This window comes from Diplotaxodon limnothrissa, linkage group LG22 (genome assembly GCF_057381915.1).
Source record: "Diplotaxodon limnothrissa isolate DT_005_m linkage group LG22, D_limnothrissa_male_GT1.1, whole genome shotgun sequence".
In the NCBI taxonomy this organism is placed as follows: domain Eukaryota; kingdom Metazoa; phylum Chordata; class Actinopteri; order Cichliformes; family Cichlidae; genus Diplotaxodon; species Diplotaxodon limnothrissa.
This window is the reverse complement of record NC_140616.1, coordinates 2,810,457-2,837,075: the sequence shown is the minus strand read 5'-3', so window position 1 is coordinate 2,837,075 and position 26,619 is coordinate 2,810,457. Positions and strand designations below refer to the sequence as shown.

The window sequence follows — 26,619 nt, the reverse complement described above, 5'->3', positions numbered from 1 at the left end:
AGTGATACGTACTGTGCTTCAACATAATATTACTGTATTGTAGGGGTGGGGGAAAAAATCGATTCTGTGTAGTATCGTGATATTTTGTTTGCTAATAATGTATCGATACAGGGACAGCAGAAATCGATATTTTGTTACAAAAAAGGTTTTTGTGCTCTGACTTCAGAGCATGTTGATCCTTTTTCTGAGCAAGAATCCTGACATTCCTTCACTGTCCAAATGTGTTTAACTTTTTTTTTGGCAGCAATAAACATGACAGTTTACTTATTTTAATTTAAGACATGTTTTATTTTAATTAAGTTTAAAACTTTTTTATTTAATGTAAAATTACATTTTGTTTTATTTTACTTTCAAATTCTTCAGTTGCTGAAGGGGCTGCATAGTTTTCATAAATTGCATAGTTCAGAATAGCTATAATTGTACCAGATGGTTGCATTCAGTTAAGTTGGACTAGACTGTAATACAAACCGTTCAGTTTGTCAACAATAAAACTGAAATGAGAGAAAGACTGAGTGCGAGACTTTGATATTAGATAAAACAAATATTGATAAAGTTTACCTTTATGTACAGAATCTGAATATCACAAAATATTTTAAAAAAATTGCAATAATATCATATCGTGCGTTAAGTATTGTGATAATATCGTATCGTGGGATGTATGGTGATTCCCACCTCTACTGTATTGTGTGTGTATAACCTCTTTTTAAGTTTTGTGGATATTAAACATGGTTATGCTGAGGATATGTCGGCCAGTTTCCACTGGAAATGCCTTTTGGTTAAACTGTCAGCGAGGAATTTGCATTTGCACTGTTACATTTTTATATAACTTTAATGCACATAAACAGCTGCTTGTTTAAGGGAAAATACATTGATGTTTTGTTTTTGCACTAATAAAGTTGAGGAGTTGTAAAGTATTTTGTCTAGTGTCAATTATATCGTCAGTTATATGTATATCATGATAAATATTTTTGGTCATATCGCCCTGCTCTACTGAGAAGACATTAAAGGAAACGGCGACGGCTTCAGACCAGCTCCCCGTCACTTTGTTGTGCAGCACGTTGCTCGTTAGTCGTGTGCACCGAGGCTGCTGTGTGGGATGATGCGCTGATTTCCTTTTTCAGGAAACTGATTTCTTTTTCTGACTGTTAGTTTTTATTTGCCCACCACTGAACATGATTTTTTCCGATTTAGGAGAGAGAGACTGCTGTATCAGGTGTTTTATGCAGGCGTGTGTCTTCTTCCGACGTTGCACGGGTGTGGAGAGCTTCGAAAAATTTCCAGACAATATTTATTAGCTAAAAATCTCTCACTGATCTCAACAGGTTTCCTACTACAGAAACGCTGAACAGCAGCATGAGAAGTTAACAAATGTGTGGGCGTTAATTTGAGGGTTTCTGCTGAGCAATTTTAAACTCCTCTTGCTCTTAGGGCTGCACCAGTCTGGATGTGATCTGGTCTGACTGTCAGTATCTAAAGCAGGGGTGGGGAACTCCAGGTCCAAGAGCCGGGGTCCTGCAGGTTTTAGATCTCACCCTGGGTCAACATACATGAATCAAATGATTAGTTCGCTACCAGGCCTCATGTTGAGGAGGTAATTTAGCCATTTAAATCAGCTGTGTTGGATTAGGACACATCTAAGACCTGCAGGGCACCGGGCCTCGAGGCCTGGAGTTCCCCCACCCCTGATTTAAAGGTGGATGGGTGGATGGAGGTATCGCACACTGCACAGCTTCTCTCTTTCAGCAATGCTTTGGCTCCTCTCTCACTCTGACTCGTTCACTTTCACTCATCATCTTCAGTCAGAGAAACTTTATACGGGGTAGAAGCTGCAAGGACGATGGTTCAGTTCAGGGAGGATTTTATTAAATTTAGAGGAACCTTACGTGTTACCATCAGCTTGGTTGATATTATTTATCTTAAGCTGTCTGCTCTCAGCTTCACTCCATGTTTGAGGGCATGTATCACAAAGGAGGAACTAGTGTGACTATAAATAACCACAGGATGCAGCAACCCAGTGACTCAGTAATGAAATGACAGGCTTAATAAATTAGGACCAATGAGGCCGTGACACAGTCTGTCTACAGCTGATGAGAATGATTTCTCCTCCAGTGTTGGTTCGATTTTAGTGAAACTTGCACACAGTGGACTTTAACTCTCTGCAGCCGACCAATGAGAAGAAAACTTCACACATTACAGTTTTATAACCTGTGAACTGTAATGGACTGTGAGGAGGGGTGGGTGATTTCAGCCTCAGAATTATATCAGTGTTTTAGGAACTTTACGATGAAGATTATTTATGATGATATAGGAAAAAAATACAAAACTTGCTTACAGGCAGCAGCATTTTGAAGTGTTAGTGAATGAATGATGTGTTCCTGTTTTTAAAAATCAGCTGTTGTCACTGATGACACACTACCGAACTCCAAATGTGAATCTATTGAAACACAGTGCCAGCAGCAGCGTTGTAGTGCAGTATATCCAGTACATGCAAGTACAGCAGCAGCTGGGTGGGAAATGTAAGCAACAGTCTAAAATAACAGTCTAACAATAGGTAACTTAACCTTAAATATCTTTTAGATCAGTACAATATTCTCACGTGCTGTTTTTCCCACCACACGTCACTGATTTCCACCCTCTGTTTGCTTTTTCTGTCACACGGAGCCCAAATAGTGCAGTTTGGTTTTGTCACCAGCTGCTTGCACCTCCTCCTTCGTAGCCTCGTTGTGTTCACAGATGTGTTTTTGCCACTTTGTTGCTTCCACCTTCACAGTCTTCTGTGTTTGTTGAAGTAACATCAGAGGCTGATGCGCAGCTCTCGCTCTCGGACATGGTTGGCTTTGTTTCGTTGTTGTGCACCAGGAAACGTAAACAAGTGGAGTTACTATAGCAACGGCAGTGCAATATGACACTTTTATATTACGTAAAGATGCGCCACAGCCAGGACTGTGGGCTGGATGAGCTACTGCATTACTGATGTTTGGGTGTATTTAACCAGGAAGTTATTCCTCAGAATTACTGAAGTTTTCTTTTATGAGGAGTTTTTTACCAGAATAGGAGCCAACATTTCATACAGGGTACACTAATATATTGACTGAACACTGATAAGTGGTCGCTTGCTTCAGGTTGAATAACAGGATCTGATTGGAGTCCATTTCTGTCCACTAACTGCAGATTATTGTAGGTTAGCTCATTCTAGCTCGAAATGTTTATTAAAAACATAGAAAAAGAAGAAGAGAACAGCACCATGAACTCTGGTGAACAGGGTTGTGTGGCGAGTTCTCACTGAAATGGGCTGTAAAGGTGAAGCGAACGCTCTGGTGTGTCTCTGTCTTCCTGTCTCGCCATCTCGTTACCAACAGCTCAGCATTAATAGTAAATGATGCCTGACTCCCCCGTCGTCTGTTCAGCTACTGCTTAGGTTTTCATATCATTTCATGTTCGATAACGAATAAACCGGTACCATTATTTCTATACTGGACTGGTATTTACACACAAGTACCGGTCGGATTCGTGTAGGGGGAGTGGACGTGAGTTCTAATTCTTTAACTATTTTTTTCTTTTTTTAAGCACCCAGAAAGTTTTAAAGGTCACTATTTAAATGTCTTTTTGTCCCATTAGATGAGTGAATGTCAGCCTCGCAGCAGAGCGCTTTGAGCGCCTCTTGGGAGAGTTTGACCCAAACAGTTAATCTCCTTTCAGAATTAGAAGGATCACCACAGTTCAGCTTCGTAGAAGCTCCTTTCTTCATAGACTTACTTGATGCTTAAACTGCTATTGAACTTCTTTGTAAGTGCGGTGCTTTCTTTTCAGTTGTAAAAGTAGAAGCAGGCAATCCTGTTATTGTTGCTCTTCCCACTGTTTCTACCAGAAAAGCCTTAAATATGAAAGTGTTCTGAGTTTCTTACAACAAATGGAAAAAAGTTGCAGTAAAAGTAAGTTAGTAAAAGTATGTCAGGTTTCAGATGACTGGCTAATGTGTTTTTTCAGTGTGATGGTGTAGTCGGGCACCGAAGCAGCACCTCTTTCTTCTGCACCATCTTCCATATTAATTAGATGGCCGGTTTGGCCCCGAACGTCTTCTAATAAGCAACTGTCTGCAGCTCAGACCCCCACCCGTCCCCCCGCGCCCATTACTTTTCCAGCTAATGAGCTAAATGCCATCGAGGAACAGCGAGAAACTCTGAAAGATTTTCTCTGAGCTCGTCTCCAGGCTTGTTAACACATTACATCTTCTTGTAGGGAACCCTGTTAATGCAGGAGGCGCGCTGTGAGTGTAATCTGATGGTTTGCAGATTGTTGGCTTGTCACAAAGGTTTTGAGTTGTCATAAACCAGGGTAGATTCACATCTGTATTTCATGTTGTGCTGTGGCATCATGGGCTCCTGCTGTTATCGTAAATCCTTGCACTTCATATCCATCAGTTAGTGCTAGTGTGTTTTCCCACATTGGGTGAAGTCCTTGTTTTTCCAAGCCAACAAAGACTCATATTCAGGTGCAACCAACCTGTGGTGTACACTGCAGCCCAACGACATAAGTCCCAGAGGCACGGACCACCATCCCAACTGGACGAGACCTGGTGCACTAACCCTCCGTCTGCAAGGCTACAAACCACGAGCTCGCTCTGCTGTTTCAGGAAGCTACAACACAGACGGGCCTCAAAGATGCAAAGTTGAAGCCATGTAAACACCGACTGCAGTTTAAACTGTAACAACTAGTGATGAGGAACCCACTCGAGAGGGGGGAAAAGGAACATTGAGTACCTAAACCTAAAATGATGATCTCAGTTATGTAAATGCCAAACTTGAATCTTCAGGATCCTTGGGTGCGTAAAGGTAACGTTACTGCTACATTACTACGGGTGTTTCCACACTGTCGGCCTGTTTAGTTTGTTTAGTGTTGACCTCTGGTTCATTAGGTGTGGTTGTAATGACTGACTGTGTAATCACAGTCTGCTTCGGACCAAAACAACCGCACGGAGACCGTCTCCTCCAAATCCATCGAAAAAGCAGTCCAGCTGAACCAGAGGTCATTTTTCGACAGCCTTGGGTCCTGAAGCCTCGAGCTGAAAGCAGTGAGTTGTTGTGAGTTGTGGAATTGCATACATCCCACTGGGACTATTATTGTGTAGCAGACTCTCTGACCACTCGGTCGCTCCAAAACAAACAGTGACATGTGCAATAACGTCGGACTGGCAGCCAGTGGCAGTTCCCATCCAGGAGCCAAAGAAATAAATTGAAGTTATGCTGCAAACTCAATTTGCACCATTAAATATGTTGTCACACTTAATAAGGACATTTAGAGATTTTCAAGCAGCAACAGATTGTGACTAATGATGCTCTTGTAACTCAGTTTGTTTTTGGTGAACTAAATTAGATACTGATGCTTTCTGAGGACATCATGTGGTACCAGTCTGATAGAAATGTGGGCTTAGAGTGCTGTTATGTGACACAAGTCACATATAATATGATACATGCAAAGACGTGTTTTCACACTTTTCATTACTTTAGTTTAACATAAAAACGAAGCTGTTAGGAAACCATGAATAATGAGGCATAAATTAGCAATGTGGATGTGCTGCTGCTGCTAAGCTGTAATTAAACTCTCCGTTACTGATGGAAATGATCACTCACAGCAAGATTTCTTTTAAAGCCACATTTAAAAAGCCCACTTTGAACCCAACTGACTCGTGGTATTTTAAAATGAGGAAAATATTGAGCTGTTTTGTGCAGTACCGAGGATGAGACTAAGTCATTACATTTCACCTGCTCTTCAAAGCGTTGGAAGCAGCGTCACTCATAGATTTGTTTTCCCGTAATGGTGAGCGGCTGCTCAAAAGGAGGCATGCTGATCCAGACGGTATATGCTGTTCTTCTGCAAAGGGCCGTTAAATAACAGAGTGCTATGATCAGCTGCGTGGCCGATCATTCTCTGCTGGTGCTGGTTATTGTTCTGCTCTGCAGGACATGAAGCAGAACCTGCATCTGCTACAGGTGATGGTTGGAGAGCAACCCCAGCTCACGGCAGAGGAGGACAGCAGCGGTCCATCACAGTGGAGCAGCAGTGAGGCAAGAGACGCAACTAGACTGTGACTTGGACTTTGACAATGAAAGTCAGGTGTCCACTCGTATATTGACTGTGAATGACATCATGCTCTTCAAAATATGGGGAAAAAGCTAAAATAACTTGCTTTGTATAATTCATTTCCTGGATGGATGCACTGATATTTCAGCTCTAATATGGTTATTGGTGGATTTTGAGCTTTGCATATGAGGAGCATATGGCATCCTGTGTATCACGTCCAGGGTTTTCCCTGGCTCAGTGTTGCCTCACAGTTACTGTCCAGGGTTCAAATCCTTCTGTCTGGAGGCTGAATCCTTTTCTGTTACTGGACAGTTTGTCCCGACAGCTGAGAACCAAGTTCACCGTTTCTGTTTTGAGCCAAGCGACTGTAACGAGAGATTCTTAATCTGAGCAGTTTCACTTTCTGGTTAAATAAAGGTTTAAAAACAGGCCACATGTGTAACCATGATTGGTTTACATGTTAACACCAAACATAATTAAGCTCCACGTAAAGAAAACCGTTAAATATTTTATCACAGCTCTTGTTATTTTCATTTGAGTACAGAAATTTTTAATGTGCAGGAAAACTGTGACGTTAAAGTTTTGTGCTTGCTCATTGTTCAGATAGTTCAGCTGTTACTTTATTTTTCATAAAGATGATTCTTGGCTTACTGCCCATGAAAGGGCTTATCGACAACCACAACACCACAACAAAGTGCATAAACTGGTGTCTTATAGTTGGTATTGGTGTAGTTCTTTGGTTACATTGTTGCTACAGTGGACTAACACGAAGCACCACAACGATTCTATTTGAAGTGTTTCACAGTTCTAACATTAAAGGAACATCTGTATCTGCAGTATCTGTGTATAACTGTGTGCCACAGCTGGACTGGATGATCCACTGAGTCCAATTAAAATGCATTACAGTGTGACTCTGCTGCTCATGTGGGTTTGAAGTAGATGATGGTGGTTTTCACAGTGTGGCTGCTGTCCATTGAAACGATCCTCCCGTGTAGATGAAAACAGCAGGAGCTGTACGGATGTTGCTTCTTATCCTGCTGGCAGGAGCTTTTTTTTTTTCTTTTTTTTTTTTTTTAACTCCTCAGACTTTCCCTTGAGAACGATGCTGAGAGCAACTCTCTGTAAAGAAATGAGATGAAACCAATAAGGACGATTGACTGCATTACTTCTGGATGATGTCACCGTTCTTGAGAGATTGCTGGGCGATAGAGGCAGCTGAAGTTTTTTTTAAATATTTTCTAAACTGTTTTGATGAGCAAAAACAAAGCTTTATTCACATGTTGGATTTCTGCTCGTACATTTTTGGCCGCAGAGATGGCGTGGGATTGTGGAACTTCCACTCACTCACACACTGTGAGCATTAACTTCATTGCTGATTATTAATCTAAAAGACTGATCCATAACTGCATTTTAAAGGTGGTAGTAGTCTAACAGTAGAGTTTTGTAGACAGTGATACTGGATGTTAGGGCTGCACGATTAATCGTTAGAAAATCGCGATCTCGATTCATACTTATGTGCGATCTCATTTCCAAATGACAACGATTTATAAAAAAAAAAAGACGACAACGATTGTACTGCATTTTGATCCGGGACGTACTCTGCATGAAAACAAGCGCTCACTCTTCCTGCTCAACAAATGACAAGGGCGGAGCCTTATACCACGTGATACAGAAGCTGTGCCGTGTGATGCTAAAATTAGCAGGGAAAAAACAACGGAGAGCACGTCAGGGATGACGAGAAAGTGACAGGAGAAAATCCGTCCCGGTCAACCACCCAAACATCAATAACGGGAACCTTATACAGCGCTTCCCTATACACGTCGAACTCCCGCAGGCACAAAGAAATTACGGAGGCTATCACTTATCACCTGACCACAGGTATGGCTCCCATCAACACTGTGCAAAACGAGGGATTTAGGAGAATGATCAACACCTTAGACAAACTCTACACTGTGCCGTCCCGCAACTATTTTTCTATTGTTGCACTACCTGCTCTATACACGCAGCGTCGAGCAACGGTGGAGACCGAATTTCAAGCAGTACAGCATTTTGCAGCAACAACAAAACGTGAGACATTTGTTGTTTTTATGTTTATTTATTGTTTTTATGTTCAGTCTCAACTGTTACGAAGTTGATGTGCAGTTAATAAGTGCAATAAATATTTATACTGGAAAAGAAAATCGTGAGAGAATCGTGATCTCAATTCTAAGCCAAAAAATCGTGATTCTCATTTTATGCAAAATCGTGCAGCCCTACTGGATGTTACTAAAATATTTATTTGTGTTATTAATGAGGTGATTGAACATCTTACCAGCTTCTTCAACATCACCATCCTCTTTAATGGCTGCTCACTGCTGTAGCTGTTTAAAATACTGGTGCACATTTACTGGCAGTGACCGCAGATAAGTTCTCTGTTAGGAGCTCATTTTAGCACTGCGAGTCCTAAAGGTAGAGACGATGCATTCTTTTATTTTCTTCTAACTCACCCTGCTAGAAGCTACCGTTAGCTTTAAGCTTTTTGTGAACTTTATAAAACAAGGTGAGGTAGCAGTCTGATAGATCAGTGACTTATAACAGGCCATTTGTCATGATACCTGAAACCACCAGGAGTAAACATGAGGATTTAAAGGAGTAAAATGTGTCCTAAGGTCAGCACTCTGCGGCTCAGATGATGCAGATGTTTGTGCATCGGCAGTGGGAGGACAGATCAGTGTTGGACTGTTGTTGTGCATTGGCAGCAAGTGTCACTGTGATGTGCTTCTTCCAGAACAACACATTCTGCTGTTTGGGGATATTGATTTAAAGCCACAGCTTTGTGTGTGTGTACTGCACAGAGCCTGGAGGCTAGGGTGTTTAAAAGAATCCAAACCCAGGCTTAGCTTTAGGAATCAGCAAATATCCAAAGTTGCAAATCCTTTGAAGAGGAAACAAAGGTGTTGGTACGCTTAATTAAACTAATTGAATGCAAACAGAGGGGCTTCTCTGCCACCAGCAGCAGAGTTTTGAGCATTTATTGGAGAAGCTTTTGTATTGCATATAACAGTACTGTTACACATTATAGTACATAATAATACCATAGTCTATGTGCATCACAGAAATGTAAGTACATGCCACTGCTGCTGCTTTTCCTCACTTTCATAGCGCTGACAATGTTTAGACTTTTTGCAAAATGATAAAAATAAACACTGGGTGAGAGGCGAGAACAGTTATCTGCTGTACTCCTCGTGCTGGCTGTCAGAGCAAATAAATAAACTTGAGGCGAAGGATGCTTCACTGTGGCGTGAACGAACCACAAGTTAGTTCTGGAGACTTCTCTCTGTCCTGTGTTTCAGTCCAGAGTGAAAATCTCACTTTATATTGTGTTGTTCTCTACACCGGGAAAAAACAAATGGCACTTATGTAGTCATCTTCAGGAACATTACTCATGACCTCGCACTTAACTAGGCGTTGTGGATAACCATCATCTCACAAAGAAAAACCACACCGTTGTTTCGTTCTGGTATTTTATTTCACATTGGATGCATGGCATGGATTTTATGAAAGAATGAATGAAAAACAAGACACAAAATCTCATGTGTAAGCTGACATATGTAAACATTTTTTTTTACAATTACAAAATGCTATGACCTATAAACATCAGGCTGTATTTCCTTATCATACAAAGTAAAGCAAAACTAAACAGGCTAACGTTAGCTAACGGCTAATTAGCGTCTAGGCTAATGTCTGATAAAGCACATCTTTAGGTGAACTCACTTGTATAAACAGTCGCAAGTAACTCACGACAGTTGGCACCAAACACACACTTGTAAAAATACAACATTACTGCCAATTTACAGACGTTTTTGGCTTAGTACACAGCATAGGCAGGCACAGGAGTAGATAATTATCCTTCTACCGTTAGACAGGAAGTAGTGAGATGCCCCGCTTCCGGTAGGATGTCAAAATAAAACAGACAGTGTAAAAATGCCCCCCAAAACAAATACTGTATGAACCTGTTTAACACCACATAATATCTCGGGCGACCCTTGAGGAGCCAGAACATTACTTTTACTTCACCTGTTGGTCCTCTGCCCACACACGAGCACGATCAGTCTGCATAAAGATTTTCTATTTAACAAAAGTCAGAATCTTCCTCTTATTTTTCCCATTTCATAAACAAAAATATATTTAAAGTTTGACTAATTGAAACTTCGTTAGTAAGAAAAAAAAAGAAGCCACCATCAGGTTTGTCTGAACAAAGACTGAAAGAATTCTGAGGGGAACGTTTCAGTATTTTGCATTTTCCTCATTCTGAGTGCACTCAGTGGTCAGACTGAAAAGTGTGACAGACGTTTCCTTCACATGAATGCAGAGCAGAGCGCTCTGTTTATGGTGCTGCTCAGTGAACCTGCCTGATGGATTGACGTGACCTCCGTACGCTTCAGTTTATAATTTGTCTCTGTGCACTGAGTTTGCGACACATACAGTGAACCAGCACGTAGACCAGGCAATGAATGGGTCACACTCAGGGTCTGCTGTGCATTTCGGTCCTTTGGCCAGATGAACAAAATCATACAACACCAAACTGCTTTTAAGTAGCCGTGTGGTTTCTTCCTTAAGCAACCAGACAAACCCAGACATGCATGAGAGCGAGAGCTACTTCAGGAACCTCTGTCTTAAATTTGCTCAACATATCATGACATAATTTTGAGTGTATATTGCCCACCTAAGTTGCTGATACAGATTTTGATGCAGCTTTTATATAAACATATATATTACCATACCAGCTGTGCTAAACTGCTAGTAAAATATCCCCTGATCTCAGAGAAGTAGGCTAATGCGTCTAAGGCTTTCTTTTCTCCAGGTTTGAGCACATTTCCCACCGGTGACACCTGCAGTGAATTCAAGAAGTGCAAATCTTCAGGGAGTTAATTAGTGGGATTAGGACACGTGGAGTGTCGCTGCAGCAAACATGGGGGGGGGGGGGGGGGGGGGGGGGGAGATTTCTTGTTTGTTTGCCTACAAATTCTGCTTATTAATGCACAATATCAATGCTCCCTCACTTCAGACATCAGCTTAGTGCTGGATGGAGGCAGCTCTGATTAGACATTGGCTTAAAAAAATGAAACTAGAAGGAGCTCATAGACTGTATATGAAGGATGGACTGTGTGTAACCAAAAAGCAAACAGTTCTAAAAATGTTGCAAGTTTTTTACATATTTATGTATGTATCTGTATGTATCTGTTTATTATAGGGATGACATCAGTTCTAAATAGAAAAATGACAAATTTGTAACAATATCCTCAGAGTACAAGGTCACATTTAATTTGTAAAGGATCCGTTGTATGTAATAACTTTTATTAATCATTTAACTCAGCGGTCTCCAACCCCCAGGCCACGGAGCGGCACCGGGCCGCGAGAGTTGAGACTCAGGTGTGAAATCCATGGTTTTCAGGGTTTTTATCATTAACTCGGTTTCCCTGGGTCTTCTCCTGTGTGTTATGAATAAATCTTCCTTTTTTTTGGTACCGATACCGGTTTTATTTTGTTGTATTTATCCGCGACACCGTAAAGGCTGGTCTGTGAAAATATTGTCGGACATAAACCGGTCCGTGGTGCAAAAAAGATTCAGGAGCGCTGATTTAACTAGACACTACATGTGTAGTATAGTCGACCTAAGGCCTCCTTTTCATAGTTTTTCATCTTTCTTTCTTCTCATATCTGTTCTCCATCATTTACAGTCTTTGAAAAATAGACAAACAAATCATCCAGACTAATACTGGATTACAGATTACATGGATGTAAGTGTATTTGTCAAATGGTTCATGGCAGAGAATGAGGCAGAGCTCATAGTAGTGCAGCCATCAGTCACAGCCACCAGGTCTAACAGATTTTAAGATTTTCTTCTTCTACTTATATTTATATATTATTCTCCATTCAACATACATAATGTATGATAACACCAAATCCTTACTGCTGGCAAAGGCCATCAACAAACATCCAGAATTTTATTATAGAACTTATAAACAAAGACATTTGATAGTGAAAATGAATAATTGATGATATTCTGATGGTTCATTTCTGTGTTGATGGTTTCTTTTGAGGAAATAAATGTTTTGACAGCACTAGTATGACAGACAGCGCTGTGTGCACATGTCCACGTGCTCATCCACTCGATCGCGCTCTGCAGGGTGCCAGCCCTCCTCGGGAACTTGTCAGCCTCTCTGTGGACGTGAGTGTGTAGCGTGTCATTTCCTCTGAGATTTGAGGCCGATGAACACTCTGTTGAAGAAGTGGTTTGAGGTGCTGTTGAGTGGCACATAAATTAGGCCCTCGCTTAAAAACTCGAGCTGCCTCCTTATATCAGCGCCCCCGCCTGCCAGGCCCACATCATATCGCTTTCAGCTGAGCCCAAAGTAGCCCGTCACGCAGGGAGATTGAGATGAATCGTCTCCTCTGACAAAGCTGACAATTACACAAACAGAGCGCGAGAGAAGAAGAACAGCAGGGCGGAGAAATGCAGAACGAAGGAAGGCTGAGAGCTGTGAAGAGACCCAGTCAGCTGCAAACAGAAAGCAGTAAATAAAGTAAAATAAAGATAAATTAAAAATCCTCAAGGACGAGCAGAGCTCCAGATTATGTGATTATTCTGTTTTATTATTAGAAAAACTGTGTGGCAGCTTTGAAATGGAACAAAGAAAGAAAACTGATCACTCTCACATAAATGAGATTAATGATAACAGTCTGCAGGAGAACCGCACATCAAACTTCATTATCACTGGTCATTAAGCGTCTGGATACACATCAGCTTTTCATGTCACTTAATCAATGCTTATTTTGCTCTTTCATATTCTGTGATTATAGTAATTATAGTGGACGGGGTGTTTGCAGGAGCCTAAAATACTAGGGGTGCAACGATACTCGTATCGATATTGAACCGTTCGATACAGTGCTTTCGGTTCGGTATGCATGTGTATCGAACAATACAACATTTTTAATTTATTTTATCAACTTTCCTTCTGACTATGCTGTCTGTGTTGAGCGCTCAGTGGATCTGCACTCGACAGTGCAGCCTAGGTGGAGTAGTCGAACGCAGATTCACTGAGCGCAGGGCAAGCTAGCGAGACGGAAGTTAAGCTGTTGTTGCAACATGGCAAATTGAACCTCCCCCACCCTCATTCAGATCTGGCGTTTGGAACTATCTTGGTTTTCATGTGACGTATGACCCTGAAGGTAAGCGCGTCATGGACTAAAGTAAAACAGTATGTTGGATGTGCCACGCAATGCTCAATTACATGGGTGGGAACTAGTGTGTTAGCGCAGTTAGCTCGTTAACATGTTGGCGCCGTCCAGCCCCACGCACGGGGCGATCCGCGGTAGCTCGTTAACCGTGTTGTGGCGTTAACGTCATTTTAACGAGATTTACGCTGACAGCACTAGTGGGAACACAACAAATATGACTGCACATTTACGCAGACATCATCCTCGTGCAAAGACAAGTGGAAGCAGACAAAAACAACAAGCACGCATGCTGCAAACTTTACCCGAGTCATTTAGACAGCCGTTAGCACAGGATTCTCCTTATGGGGACCTGATATGTTTAATATGCTGCTGAGAATATAGAAGCGTCTAGTATAGCTTTTATTTTGAAAGAGCCATTTCTCTGTAATAAACTCTTTTCCAAAGATGAGTGATTCCTCAATCAGATAGATTAATTTATTTTTATTACTTTGTTGTTTCAGCAACATTACATTTAAAAACTGTACTTTTGAGTTAAAATATATTTATAATTTTAATAAATGACAACTATTTAGACCCCAGGCTGAAAATGGGGATGAGGTTGCTTTAAAACGACCGATGCCAAACTGACACCACCAATTATTTTTCCTCTGCGTGAGCAGCAAAGTTTCTAATATAAAGAAACCTCTGAGTGATGGTTGATGAGCCGCCAGGTTGGCTGATGGAGGAGAAGCAGTTGGCCGGAGGTTGGTGTTAATCTCCCTTTTTGCTCCGTGTGTGTGTGAGAGAGAGACATAACAGCCCGCATCCTTGATAGGACGGTCTGTCTTCTCTCTTCAATTAAAAAGTTTTTGTGTGTGTGCATCTTTTTGCTCACACGCACACGGACTATGGTAAATGGCCTGTATTTGTATAGCGCTTTTCTAGTCCCTAAGGACCCCAAAGTGCTTTACACATCCACCCATTCACACACACATTCACACACTGGTGATGGCAGCTACATTGTAGCCACAGCCACCCTGGGGCGCACTGACAGAGGCGAGGCTGCCGGACACTGGCGCCACCGGGCCCTCTGACCACCACCAGTAGGCAACGGGTGTCTTGCCCAAGGACACTGTCCGAGCCGGGGCTCGAACCGGCAACCTTCCGATTACAAGACGAACTCCCAACTCTTGAGCCACAATCGCCCCGTATTTGACAAATAACGTGGAACAGATGAGAAAACCGAGCAGCAGATTTCTGTTTGCTGCTCCTCTTCAGCGTGTTGCACAGAGCTCCTGGTGGCTGTCCTTGTCCTGCACCCTCGGTGAGATCGGCGTAGCCTGACGTGAGCAGCTTCTCCACCTGCTGCACAAATGCGTTCCCCTGCAGCTTACAGCAGGTCACCAGAGCAGGAAAAAGACTCGGGGCCATCGGCTCTTTGCGTTTGTCCTTTTCCTTTCAGCATGACTGTGCTCTTGCACAAAGTCAAGGTTTTAGTTTTTTGTTGGCTTGTGCAGCGCTCTGACCTCCTGTGGGTGAACTCCAATGCTGCCAGTGTTCCCAGTATGAAAGTTTCTGGGAGAAAGAAAATGTTAGAAGAACAATCTGTTTGATTTTGGAGCCAATCCTGAGGATTTCATCTCACAGAGAATATGAGAGTAAGCATTTGTCTTATTTTCACTGAGCCAGTGGAAACATTTCACTGAAAGTGTTCAAGGTTGAAGTTTTCAAGGAGCACAAAAGATGCTCAAAAATGCAAATGCATGAGTAAATATCCTGATTTCCACTTTTGGGTGGATTTCGCTCTGTACCTTCAGAGCTGCACACTGTTGATATTATGCATGCACAAGTGTTAATAATGGAGCGTATTATCTGCCACAGGAATAGATTAATGTGGGTAAATGCACTTTGGTACATAAATCCCTCTCTGAGTCCAGCTGTGCCTGTGAAACGATGTCATCTGTGGTGATTATTTATATTTACTTGTGTCTGCGGCGTTGGCTGTGTTCGTCAGGCGTGTCGCAGGAAGCATTTCCACGCTGTTAATCAGCAGTGTGACAGCAGACAGATGATGCTGCATCTGCTGAAGTCTAATTATGTATACGCAGACAAACACACACACAGTCAGCTTATGTTTGATTTAATCACACACTGACACATGAACTGTGTTCCACTCACACTGCTGTCATTAGCAGCTTTATGAGATACCCTGCAGCAGAAACACTCGAGAGCTGAACTCTTCAGCGTTTACTCATCTGACTCCAAATCTGCAGCTATTGGCAGATTGTACAGTGATATTAATTTTTCGCTTGCATCAGGCAGACCTATTTCTGGACGTTTTCCCAGGAGTCGCAGTGTTTGTACTCACACTGCAGGCGCAAGGAAGTCAAAATGAAAAAGAGTGAAAATGAGTTGTTCGCTCTTTGTGGCCTAAAAAAGAAAGACACAAAGTCACCAGTACAGCGGCTGCACGAGGCTGCGGTCCTCCCCACACGCCAGGAGGCAAAATGATTTGAAGGCTGGGAAAATAGAGGTTAGTTCTTAGATGCTTGCTGCTGGGAGGAATGTAAAGTTTGGTTCAAGAGGAGAACAGCAAAGGTTCCGTCAGCTCTAATGTAAAAGACCCTGAAGCTGTTTTCACACAGAGTATTTCAGGTCAGAGGAAATGTTTCATTTTGGGTTTGTTTCTGTTGTTTTAATCTTTAATATTTCTGCATTCAGAAACATTAATGATGAGTTCAGAGTCGTGCTGTTTTTCAGGAACGTTTTAGTTCCACAAATTCAAACCTGTGAGTTTCCAAGTGTCAGAGCAAACGCTTTGTTCCTGTATTGTTACTTTTATTGTGAAAAACGGTGCTTAATGTAAGTAACAGTCCATTTTATCTCTAACTTGGATTTTCCTTTGACACGTACACTCTGCATGAATGCAAAATCCCAACTAGTCTGCAGACTTACCTGCAGATTTATCGGCCACCTCAGCAATGCTCTGTCACGCTCTGCTTCTGATGTGGGGCTCTGGATCTAATCTCACCCGCTCGAGACTCGGCTCGAGTCGCTTTGGCTTACAATACCATCAACTTGCACTCAGAAGCTGCTCTCTGCTCCACGTCGTTTGAAATGGCTCCAGAGCAAAGCTGCACTCAGCTGAGGAAGAGGGCAGGAAGTCAGCAGCATTCTCAAACACTTCTGCTGATTTTTAGTCGAGTCGTCACAGACGTGTTCCCAGTGTGTTGCTGTGGTTAGCCTCTGTGGGCAGCTCAGCTGCCAGCTTTCAGTGTAGCCAGGGCATCTCCACACAGCAGATGGTGTTCTGTGTGCCCTCCATTGTTTATGAATGTAAACACATTACTGATGGTTTTCAGGTTGCGTTTTAATAAATGCAGTATTTATTCTGTCCTTCTCGTGGTCTGTTTCTCTGCATCCAGTCCAAGCCTGCACAAACTCAGCAGTATTACCTGAACTGCAAACGGGAACCAAAGATGTTGTGATCCTACATATTTATGTCGCACATCTGTTGACGGAGATTAAACACGGTGTACACACGTGTGGCCTTCACCCTCCCAGTTTGATGAAACTGGAGGTATCGCCACACTAAAACTGAACGTTGGCCTCTCTGATTAAAGAAGTGTTGAAAGCTGCTGAGATCAAAGTGTGTTTAATGAAGGCCTTGGTCCAGCCTTTCACAGCAGACTGTACCGCCGTGCTCCTCAGATTAATGTGTTATAGGTTCATTGATCAGCTCTAAGATTAAAGGTCTCACTGGCTGGACCTGCTCAAAGCTTTTATTTAGTTTTGGTTAACTTTAGAGATCAATTAGTGCTTTATAATAATTAGGCTTAAGGTCAGGTTTGATCTTTTTTTAAAGTGTATCATCTGTCAGGGGAAATTATTGCTGCCAGAGCACAAAATCTGCAATTCATAATGCTGCTGAAGTACACACAGTTTATTATCATTTCTTTCTCTTTTCTCTTTGCATGGACTTCTTTAAAAGTAAAAGTGTAAATACTCACTCTATGAATTACTAATGAAGTGTGACACTCTCGATGAACACAATAAATTGTGAGACACAAGCTCCTGAGATGTTTGCATAATGAAAACTCCAGTGATTGTGTGAAGAGCGAGGCGGCCCTGCGTGCGAGTATAATCAGAACATCATCTGAATAAATCACATCGAATTGAACCTGCAGCTCCACCAGATCCTCTCATTGACATTCAGTGGATATCCCACACGCACACACACGCACACAGACACGTCAGGTATTCATATCTTGTGGGGACAGCCCCTAACCCTAACCATGAAAAATGAATACCTAACATAACCATAGCTCTCAAAAATGCCTTCAGACTCGTGGGAACCAGGATTTTGGTCCCCATAAGTATAGTAAACTTCCAATTTGTGGTCCCCACAAATACATAAATACACGCTCGCACTCTACGCCTGACGTGCTGCCTTCAGGCCTGAAAGCTGTGAACTGAAAACGTCTCCGCTGCAGCCAGACGGGCCTCTCCAGAGATGTTCCTCCACAGGAAACTTGGGTCCAATTAAACCAGAAGTTGATGTTTGCTGTCTGCACCAGTTTGAGGTCTGAAGTGCACAGTGTAACTGGTCAGAATGGGACCCCGAATGAGTGATTCCAGCGATCACAGTCTGTCTGCACGCGCAGAGAACATGCTCTCGATCGTGAGGTTGACTGAATTTAATCGGGTGAAGTTTGGGATTTTTGCAGACTTGTTCCCAGAACTACTCAACCTCAGTTATTTGTCACAACGTACAAATGTACAAACCTGTAAGTGGAATAATTAATTTCTTTTCTGCACACCACAACAGAGTATAACAGAACTATACGGTTGCAGACCTCATGATCAAACATTCATTCTTGTTTTCTTTGAAGTCTGCCTAAAAGGCCAGTGTGTAGCTGGTGTATTGTAACTAATTTGTTCTTGTTTCAACGTCTAACACACAAAAAACGTCTATTTGACTAAAACTGAGCACTGACCTGAGCGGCAGTACTTCTTCCACGCTCGCGTCCACTCCTCTGTGCAGAATGTGGTCACATGTCACCTTGACTGATTTGGTGACATTCCAGTTTATTCTGACCGAGCTGACATCAGTCTTTATATCAAAGTACTGCAGACCGGTGCTGGTGGTCGTAGCATTGTTGCATCTTTTTACGGTGTTTTAGTGTTTCTAGCAAAGGCTGCAACATTAAAACATGTAGTTGTCCGGTCATGCACACCCTTAATCATAATGCCCTGCTGATGAGTCCATATGGTCAGAAGAAACTTGGCAGGTACTCGGGCATCTACGCAGCGCCTCGAGCTCACCATCTGATGATATTCATGCCACTTGGACACAAGTACGTCCCAGCAAACTCACATATGCTGACAGCACAAAAAGCCCTTCAGTTGGTGGGAAACACTGCAGAATCCTCAAATATCTCAGAGTTCAGTTGGTTTTCTGGTCATTTGCTTGAATTTTAATGCGCATCAGTCAGTTTGCTTGATTGGCAGGATCACACATTCACGTCTCAGCCTCTCACCTGTCGTTCCTTTTTAATATTACGCCTCCAAAATAAAGCCAGTAGTGCTTTCCATGCCTGCGAGGGATCGACTGCTGCTGTTGTAGTGGAAGCTGTCAGTGCCGATGTGTGAGAGGCTCTCCTTACACTTCAGAGGCATCCTGTTGTGTTAAAGATGAGTGAAGAGTGACATTTTGTACCTGTTACATTCCTTCACACCCTTCAGCCGAGTTACTTCCTGGATGAATGTTGTTGCTAAGGCCTGGCCTCGCTGACTGGAACGGGATTTTGTTGCTTGGCAACTTTGGCTTATTGAGCTTTCAGTGAGGAAGCAGAAGGAAGCGTCGGATCCTTCGGAGAAGCTTTAATTTGTAGACGCTGGTTTCCTCAGCTGAAGGATTTATTTTTCTTGCAGTATGAATGTTTTTTCTTTTTCCTCGTGAGAAGTTGTTCAGAGTCAAATACAAAGGCTGGAGGTTTGTGGTAATTGGATGTTAGGTTGAATGAGGAGGGCACAGGCTTTCTTTTATTCTATTTTCTCCTCTTCAGCTAAACCAAGCAGCTACAGGATGTTTCTAAGATCAGGGATGTGGATCCCATCAGCCCAGTTGCTGGCACTGGTTTCCTGCATATCCAAATCAAATATTGATCATTGGTCTTGGACATTTCACTGCCCTCCCAGTTAAAACTGAACATGGAGCAACATTTAAGTTTCCATCCAGTTTACTAAATCAAACTAAAGAAGGTTATCCACAGCTCATGTTCGTGTCCATGATCTTTTATTGTTTGTGCTTTCTGATCATGTTCTGTGTGTGGCTTTAAAACGAGAAACAGAAAATGAAGGAAATAATCTTCATTTTCTTTCCCTCAGCTGATTGTTTCGGGCTGACAGAAATAAAATATTGTTCTTATTACTCTTACTTCTCTTCATCTGCTTGTCTTATGACAGCGGCAGAGAAAACCTGTATCTGTGATACCAGCGATACATTAATGCCGCCTCAGTCTGAGGAGGCTGCGAATCATTGTTTGTGTGAGGCTGCACACATTTAAGGATATAAACTTATTAAACAATTATTTTTGGGGAAACGAGTCTAACCTGAGGCTTCTTGCCTCACAGTCCCTCAGAGCCGAGGGTGCACAGAGAAAACTGTCTGCTCTAAGAACAGGAGGAAAACTTGGTGAAGCTAGTGTGTGAGGAGCATACAGACGCACAGGCAGAGGTCGGGAAATCGATGCGTCGCAGTAATCGACCCGCTCCTGTAATTGGACTCTGGCCGAGAGTGCGGTCTGCTCCAGTGGCACACTTCTGTCGAGTTATCTCAGCGTCTCTCGAGGGCGCTCCACACACCAGCCAGTCTGCTGCTCCTCGCACCAATTAAGGTGAGAGGACCAAACCAACACGTGAGATTAGCCAGTCTGTGGATGGACGTCAGAAAGCCGCTCTCGCAGAGTTTCAGTGAATCTGCTGGTAGTTAACTGTGGTTTTTATGCATTATTTTCATATTTGAAGCCCTTTGATACCTGAGTTTGTGGCTGTTAGAGAGCAGCAGAAACAATATCAAGTTTGGGGGGAAAAGAACGTTATTTGGAAACAGGATTTCCTTCTCGATGGCTCGGTGGTGCAGCGGTTAGCGTTGTTGCCTCCGTTGGTTTTCTCTGAGGACTCCAGCTTTCCTCTCACCGTCCACAGGCATCAGCGTTAGCTTAGTCATTGTGAACGTGCTGTGAGTGGACACCTGTCCCTGTGTTAGTCCTGCAATGCAAGTAAATGACCAGCTGCTGTGGCTGGTGACAGACCCACCCAACTCAGAGTGGGAATCCACTGCGCAGCATACACAGCATGAGCCATAAACACAAAAGTGGCCTCGTCTTGGTGTTTTAACTCGATTTAAATTCCTTTTGGTTTATATTTGCATAAATGAAACGTGGGGTGGTGGTGTGAGCGTTTAATCATTGCACCTCACACTGATGAGCTCCATGATTAAAGTTGAAGTTCTAAAGAAGTGAATCCGTGTCTCTGGCTGCGTCTCCATGCTGCTGCAGACACTTGAAGTCAAACCTCAGCAGTTAATGAGTGAAACTCTGATTTTCTCTTTGCTTTTTTTTTGTTCTCAGATGAAGTGGAGCCCTCGCCGCCGACGGCAGCCCAGATCAGATACGGTGAGAGATTAAAACAAACACACATACGTGTGCGCGCACACACACGTGTGTATTTATATGCTGCTTACCCTAACCATAACCGAACTGTGACCCTGACACTAAAACCACATTTTGAGTCTCAAAAATGCTTCAAATTTGTGAGGACCGGCTTGTGTGTCCTCACAAGTGACTGTCATTGGTCACCGGGACATTAAAAATGCATGCACAGAATCACCAATCAGACAGATTTTAATGATACTGTATAAAAAAGATGGACGTAACCGATTAAGTCTGCCTGTCCTGTGAGGGGAGGAGTGAAGAGTGGCTGCTTTCCCGACTGAGCCGAAGGACACGGCTAACGACATGTCTTTAGCTAATAAGCAGACCTTCTTTATCGTCTGTCCAACTCAAACTGGGACTGAAATTCACAAAATGAAGATAATTTTGAGCCCATGATCATGTTTACCGAGGTCACGAATCAAGCGAGCCAGAGGAGTCGCCTCCTGCTGGTGATTAGAAGGAGTGCAGGTTTAAGACACTTTGCCCTGGACTGTCTTTGAATGCTTCCCACATATAATGTCTCGAATAGAAATATGAAGTTAAAATCAATAATTAGCTTTATTAACTATTCTGCTGTTACAGTGGATGCTGCTCTTATCAAAGATGATCAGTTAGTCTTCTTTAAAGGAAGCAGCCTTAAAAAGCAGATATTCGCAAAGCCTTGAACTGAAGGGCGTCACCGAGGCCAGGTTTAAGATGCATAAGGACTTTTTTATCTGAGTGATGCAAAGATAATCTTACAGAGCCAGTTAATATAAATATGCAGGTGGAAATGAGCAGAACGGGTCTCCTGTAAACAAACCGTTATCACAGATACAGGGAAGCTGTTCACTGTGCAAATTATTCCAAGTTACATTCAAATAAATCTGTTCTGTGCTTTCCACGTTTTTCATTTTCCTTCTGTTAATTTGCAGTTTTACTCCACAACGCCATCCCCTTTGTTGGATTTGGCTTTCTGGATAATGCCATCATGATTGCAGCAGTAAGTATTTGAATCTCATTTTGCAGGAATTAGTCGCCTGTAAAGAAAAAAGAGTCTTATCTCTGCATTAAGGCTGTAATTTCCTTCTGTCTGCTCTTCCCGATGTGCTAACTCTGAGTCGGGATGAGCGTTTCACCTCTTTCTCTTTTATTCTCCAGGGAACTCAAATCGAACTTTCCATCGGAGTCACTCTGGGGATCTCCACCATGGCTGGTAAGAGCCGAGCGGCGAGTCGTGTAAACTTAAAATGACTTCATTATCTTGTTGGCCTTCTTGAGCTCATTTCTAATGAATATTTTAATTGATTAATGTAGAAAGTTTTGATTGGATAACCAAGCAAAGCAACTTTCTGCTCCCATTTCTCCTGCGTGACATGATTCATTTCTCCGCTTTACAGCAAATATGTGTTAATATATGTACATATGAATCCTCAAATCCCTGATTTATGAAACTCCACTGAGGAGCGTTCCCACTCGAATAGCCGGTAGAAGCTGCGAAGCTTTGATGGATGAGGAGGAGAGGAGGGTGTGACCACATCAAAACCTTCACCTTCGATCAGAGTTGAGAGTTTTCTCTGTTTTCAGCCTCATGCAGTGAAAATCTGTCGATCTCAGCGAATCTTTTTATATCGTTCAGGGTCGTTCAGTGTGCACCTCAGCCTGGCCGTAGGGTCTCGCAGTACAGGGTGATACTTTAAAACTACAAATATCTAACTCCAGTAATTATCTTTATAGTAGTCTGAAACAGTAGATCGTAATCTTAATGTTCGCAGCGCCATAAAAAGAGGAAAAAGGAGGAGAGGAAGAAGCTCGTTAGCTGCTCCCAGCGTGGCTGTAAAAACGCCGCTGAAGCAGACGACAGATAAGACTGAGAAACTGTTTCTGCTGGGAACGTCTCTCAGCACATGATGCTGGTGCTTATCTCAGGTTATGGGAAATGAACTTTTAGCATTCGTAATAAAAAACAACCAAAGCCAAAGATGCTGAGAAACGTTTTTTTGTTTACCAGATAAAGTGAGATTTGAGATTGAATGTCAGGACAACATGTGGACTACAGAGTGGATCTTAAGTCAAAATATCACCACGAATTTAAGGCTGGTGTCCTGAAACTTTTCCATGTGCCTGCCTGCTGACATGAGTCAAATGGCTGCATTGCTACCTCAGCATGCAGTCAAGTCTTGCTAGTGACCTACTAATTGCAGCACGGACACTTGAAAGTTTCAGGACACCGGCCCTGGAGGACTGGAGTTTGAGAGGCCTGGTGCAGAGTTTACAGAACTCCTTCCATTTCCTAAGTGAACACCTAAGTGAAAGTTACAGGATGCGCAGCTTCTTCCCGGTGATATCTAGCAAAGTTCAGGGCTTCAGTGAAGGAAAACAACTTGTATTTAGTCTGAAATGGGCAGCAGTCCACCCCCCTGTGCCACTGGCATTAAAGCAATAACAGAGCAGCCCAGCAGGAAAGTCACAAGTTGATGTAGTTCTAAACGAGGAGATAAAGGAAGCACAATCCTTCCAGAAAATCATCCTGTCACCAGGTTAGAGTCCCACATAAAATCCTCCCAGGTGTGATTGCTTTCACAGCACCTGCAGTGTTGGCTTCTCCATCAGGCTTCACCTGGAAGACGTTTTTATTGCTTGCGCAGCTCCCGCGCCGCCACCAGCGCTTACACTTGATTCTACAGAATTGTTGCCGCTTATTGCGACAGATCCCGCCGTCACCCCGTCTCCTGTTGCGGTTCTCAGTTTGGGTTTTTATTGCTCTGCGAAACCATAAAGGCACCCGAGCTCGCCTTCTCCCCCCTCTTCCCCGCGCGATTATTCAGTTTCCATGGATACCTGGCTCCATTTTCCTCTGCAAAGTGCAAATCGGAGGCTGAAGACGGGCTGTAGATCAATAGCTCTGCTGTGACGTCTCCATCCATCCAGGCTCTGACGCGTCCGCGTCATCGCTGTCCACCCTGCAGGGTTTATGTTAGATTTTGGGGGCTGGCACCTTTGACTCCCGTGTCTTCTCCCAGCTCTGGGTGAAACAAGGCCAGCTAGTTTCACCGTCTCACCTCCTCTTGGCCATCAAGGAGCTTCTCTTTGAGGGGAAGGTGTCCATCTGGACTTTCAGCTCCTGCAGGAACGTTCGTGCACGTTCAGCTTCAAGCTTCGTCTCTTTTTAATCCTCCAGATTCCCTGAAGGCAAAACAAACACGCTTTATAGTTTCAATGAACAAATGCATTTTCCTCCACGCTGCAGTCCACAGCGTTAATTATTCAGAGCTGTGGTGTACTGTCAGTGAGCTGGAGTTGTTGCAAAGCCGATTTTGCTGACAGTGAAACCATGAAAGCAGAAGACAAAGAAGCTGACGGGAGTCTTGGTCCTTTTCCAAAGGTGCTCTTTGATCCTCGAAAACTTTCACTCCTTCTCGCTCCTGCTGATTCCCCTGTTTCTGCTTTGATGTGTTGTTTGGACACTCGCTCTGCTTTTTCATCATTAGTGAGTATGCAGAGATGTATGTGGGCCACTTGGCACTGCACACTTGTAGGTATATGCACTTATCTGTTCAGGGCGTGATGTGTGGGTGGGTTTCTAAAGGCTTCCTTAAAAAGGAGCTTGTTGTCGAGGGAAGCGTGCGTCCTCAGCATCAGGTAAATGTTTGTGCTGTTAGATTTGAACTTTAATCAGCTGTCAGTTTCCTGCAGGAGAAACAGATACAACAACAACAACAATCTTTATTTATAGAGCACATTAAAAGCCAGGGGCATGCCAAAGTGCTTTACATGAAACAATAAAACAATAAAATGATTTACACTAAAACATCAGAATCATATAGGTGTGGGATTATGTTGCCTGAATATTTCCTGCAGCTCCTCTTGGGGGATGCTGTAGCACTCCCGGACCAGATGGGATGTAAAATCCCTGCATCGAGACTTTTCCCCGGAGTCTTTCTCAGGTGGAAGCGTCTGTAAAAGAGTTAAAAGGACACATCCGGGAAGATCTTCTTCACACTCCATCTCCCCCACACGCCGTGGGTGTAATTAGGATGTTTGGAGAAGCAAGCAGTGCGTTAGGATTTATGTAACATGCATTAAATAGAGAAAAAGGAGGACGATGTCACAGATGGTGATCACGGTACTTTTTAATCTGTTATTTGGATGCTTTAGCTGTATTCAAATGTGGCTCAGATTCATCTTTACAATTAAATAAGTATGGGAGCTTACTTTAAATTAAATGATTAATGGGGAAATTAGGACATTTTATCATGATAAAAGTTTAATCAAAAAAAGTCCGGATAAAAGTCCGAGCATTAATCGAGAGTTTCATTATTGTGCAAAAATGCACTTTGTTCCAAAACTCATTGAAAAAAGAAAGAAGTCTGCTGAGTGTGGGAAACATCAGGCTGTTTACAGAAGATAAACAATCTCCTGCGTACTCACCGCGCTGCTTCCAAGCACCGGGCATCCGGTGTGAAATGTTGGTCAGATCAAACATGTGGATCAAAGTAATGAAGTTGATGAGCCGTGCGATGAAGATATGGGAAAAAGCTGTTGAAGAGAGGCGGCTGTCAGCGAGCAGCGGTGTGGCTTCATGCTGAGATGTGAAGTTTGAGGGTGAGGCTGGAGGAGTACAGAGAAGGAGCTTCACTGTGACGATGGTACTGCGTGAGGAGGTCAGAGTGGCGGAGACGTATGTGAGGGTGGTGCAGGACAGGTATGAGGACTAAGAGACGGTGGTGAGGTTTAACGTAGTGATGGACAGGCTGATGGATGAGGTCAGGCAGGAGTCTCTGTGGACTGTGTGCAGGTAACACTGATCTGTAGTGGTGAGGGATGCTGATGCTGGAGCTGCCAGGCAGGAGGAGAGGAAGACCTCACAGGAGCGTTTAGGCATTAGGAGAGAGAGCAGCCAATAGGAAAAGGAGAAACAGTCTCAGCAGACGTCCAGTTAATGCACTGCTGCTAAATCAGACCCAGTGTTTTATCAGCAGCACTGACATCATCAGTGAGAACGCCACTGCACTGGAACACATGAGTGATGGTTTCAGATGTACATGATTCATGACTCCTTATTCCATTCATCGTTTTCCATTTCCTGCATTTCTGATCGTCTTTGATATAAGAAATTACACTTTGCTTATTTCTCTGGTTTTTGAGCTGAATAAAGAATTTCAAAGTGTTTTAACGCCGTGAAAAGCAGAAGCAGAGTCTCAGCCTGACTTCTTGTCACACTTCCTGATGCGACTAAGACGAGTGCGACCTCGACTCACTTCCCTGTCGATGCACTTTTGGGTCCAGAAAAGATCAGATGAAGCTTTCACTGAATTGGGAAGTTTGTGCGTGTATGTGTGTGTGTGTGTGTGTGTGTGCATGTGCGTCCGTGTGTGTGCGTGCGTGCGTGCATGTATGTGTGCGAGTGTGTGTGTGTGCATGTGCGTGCATGTATGTGTGCTTGCGTGCGTGCGTGTGTGTGTGTGCGTCCGTGTGTGTGTGTGTGTGTGCATGTGCGTCCGTGTGTATGTGTGCATGTGCGTGCATGTATGTGTGAATGAGTGCTTGTGTGTGTGTGTGTGAGTGCACTGCACAGCCACTAACAACTCCAACATCATTGTGAAGTTTGTGGACGACACTACAGTGGTGGGTCTTATCA

The 26,619-nt window shown here is 43.1% G+C and overlaps 1 protein-coding gene across 1 annotated transcript in view; it reads left to right on the top strand.

Moving 5' to 3' along the window:
* The window catches only part of tmem65 (transmembrane protein 65), a 39,207-nt gene that overhangs the window by 4,961 nt on the left and 7,627 nt on the right, over nt 1–26,619 (top strand). Inside the window, exons 2-4 of the mRNA XM_085345977.1 lie at nt 20,916–20,960; nt 21,914–21,981; nt 22,140–22,194. Coding sequence (XP_085202103.1) covers nt 20,916–20,960; nt 21,914–21,981; nt 22,140–22,194 — 168 coding nt within the window. The remainder of the gene's footprint in view (nt 1–20,915; nt 20,961–21,913; nt 21,982–22,139; nt 22,195–26,619) is intronic.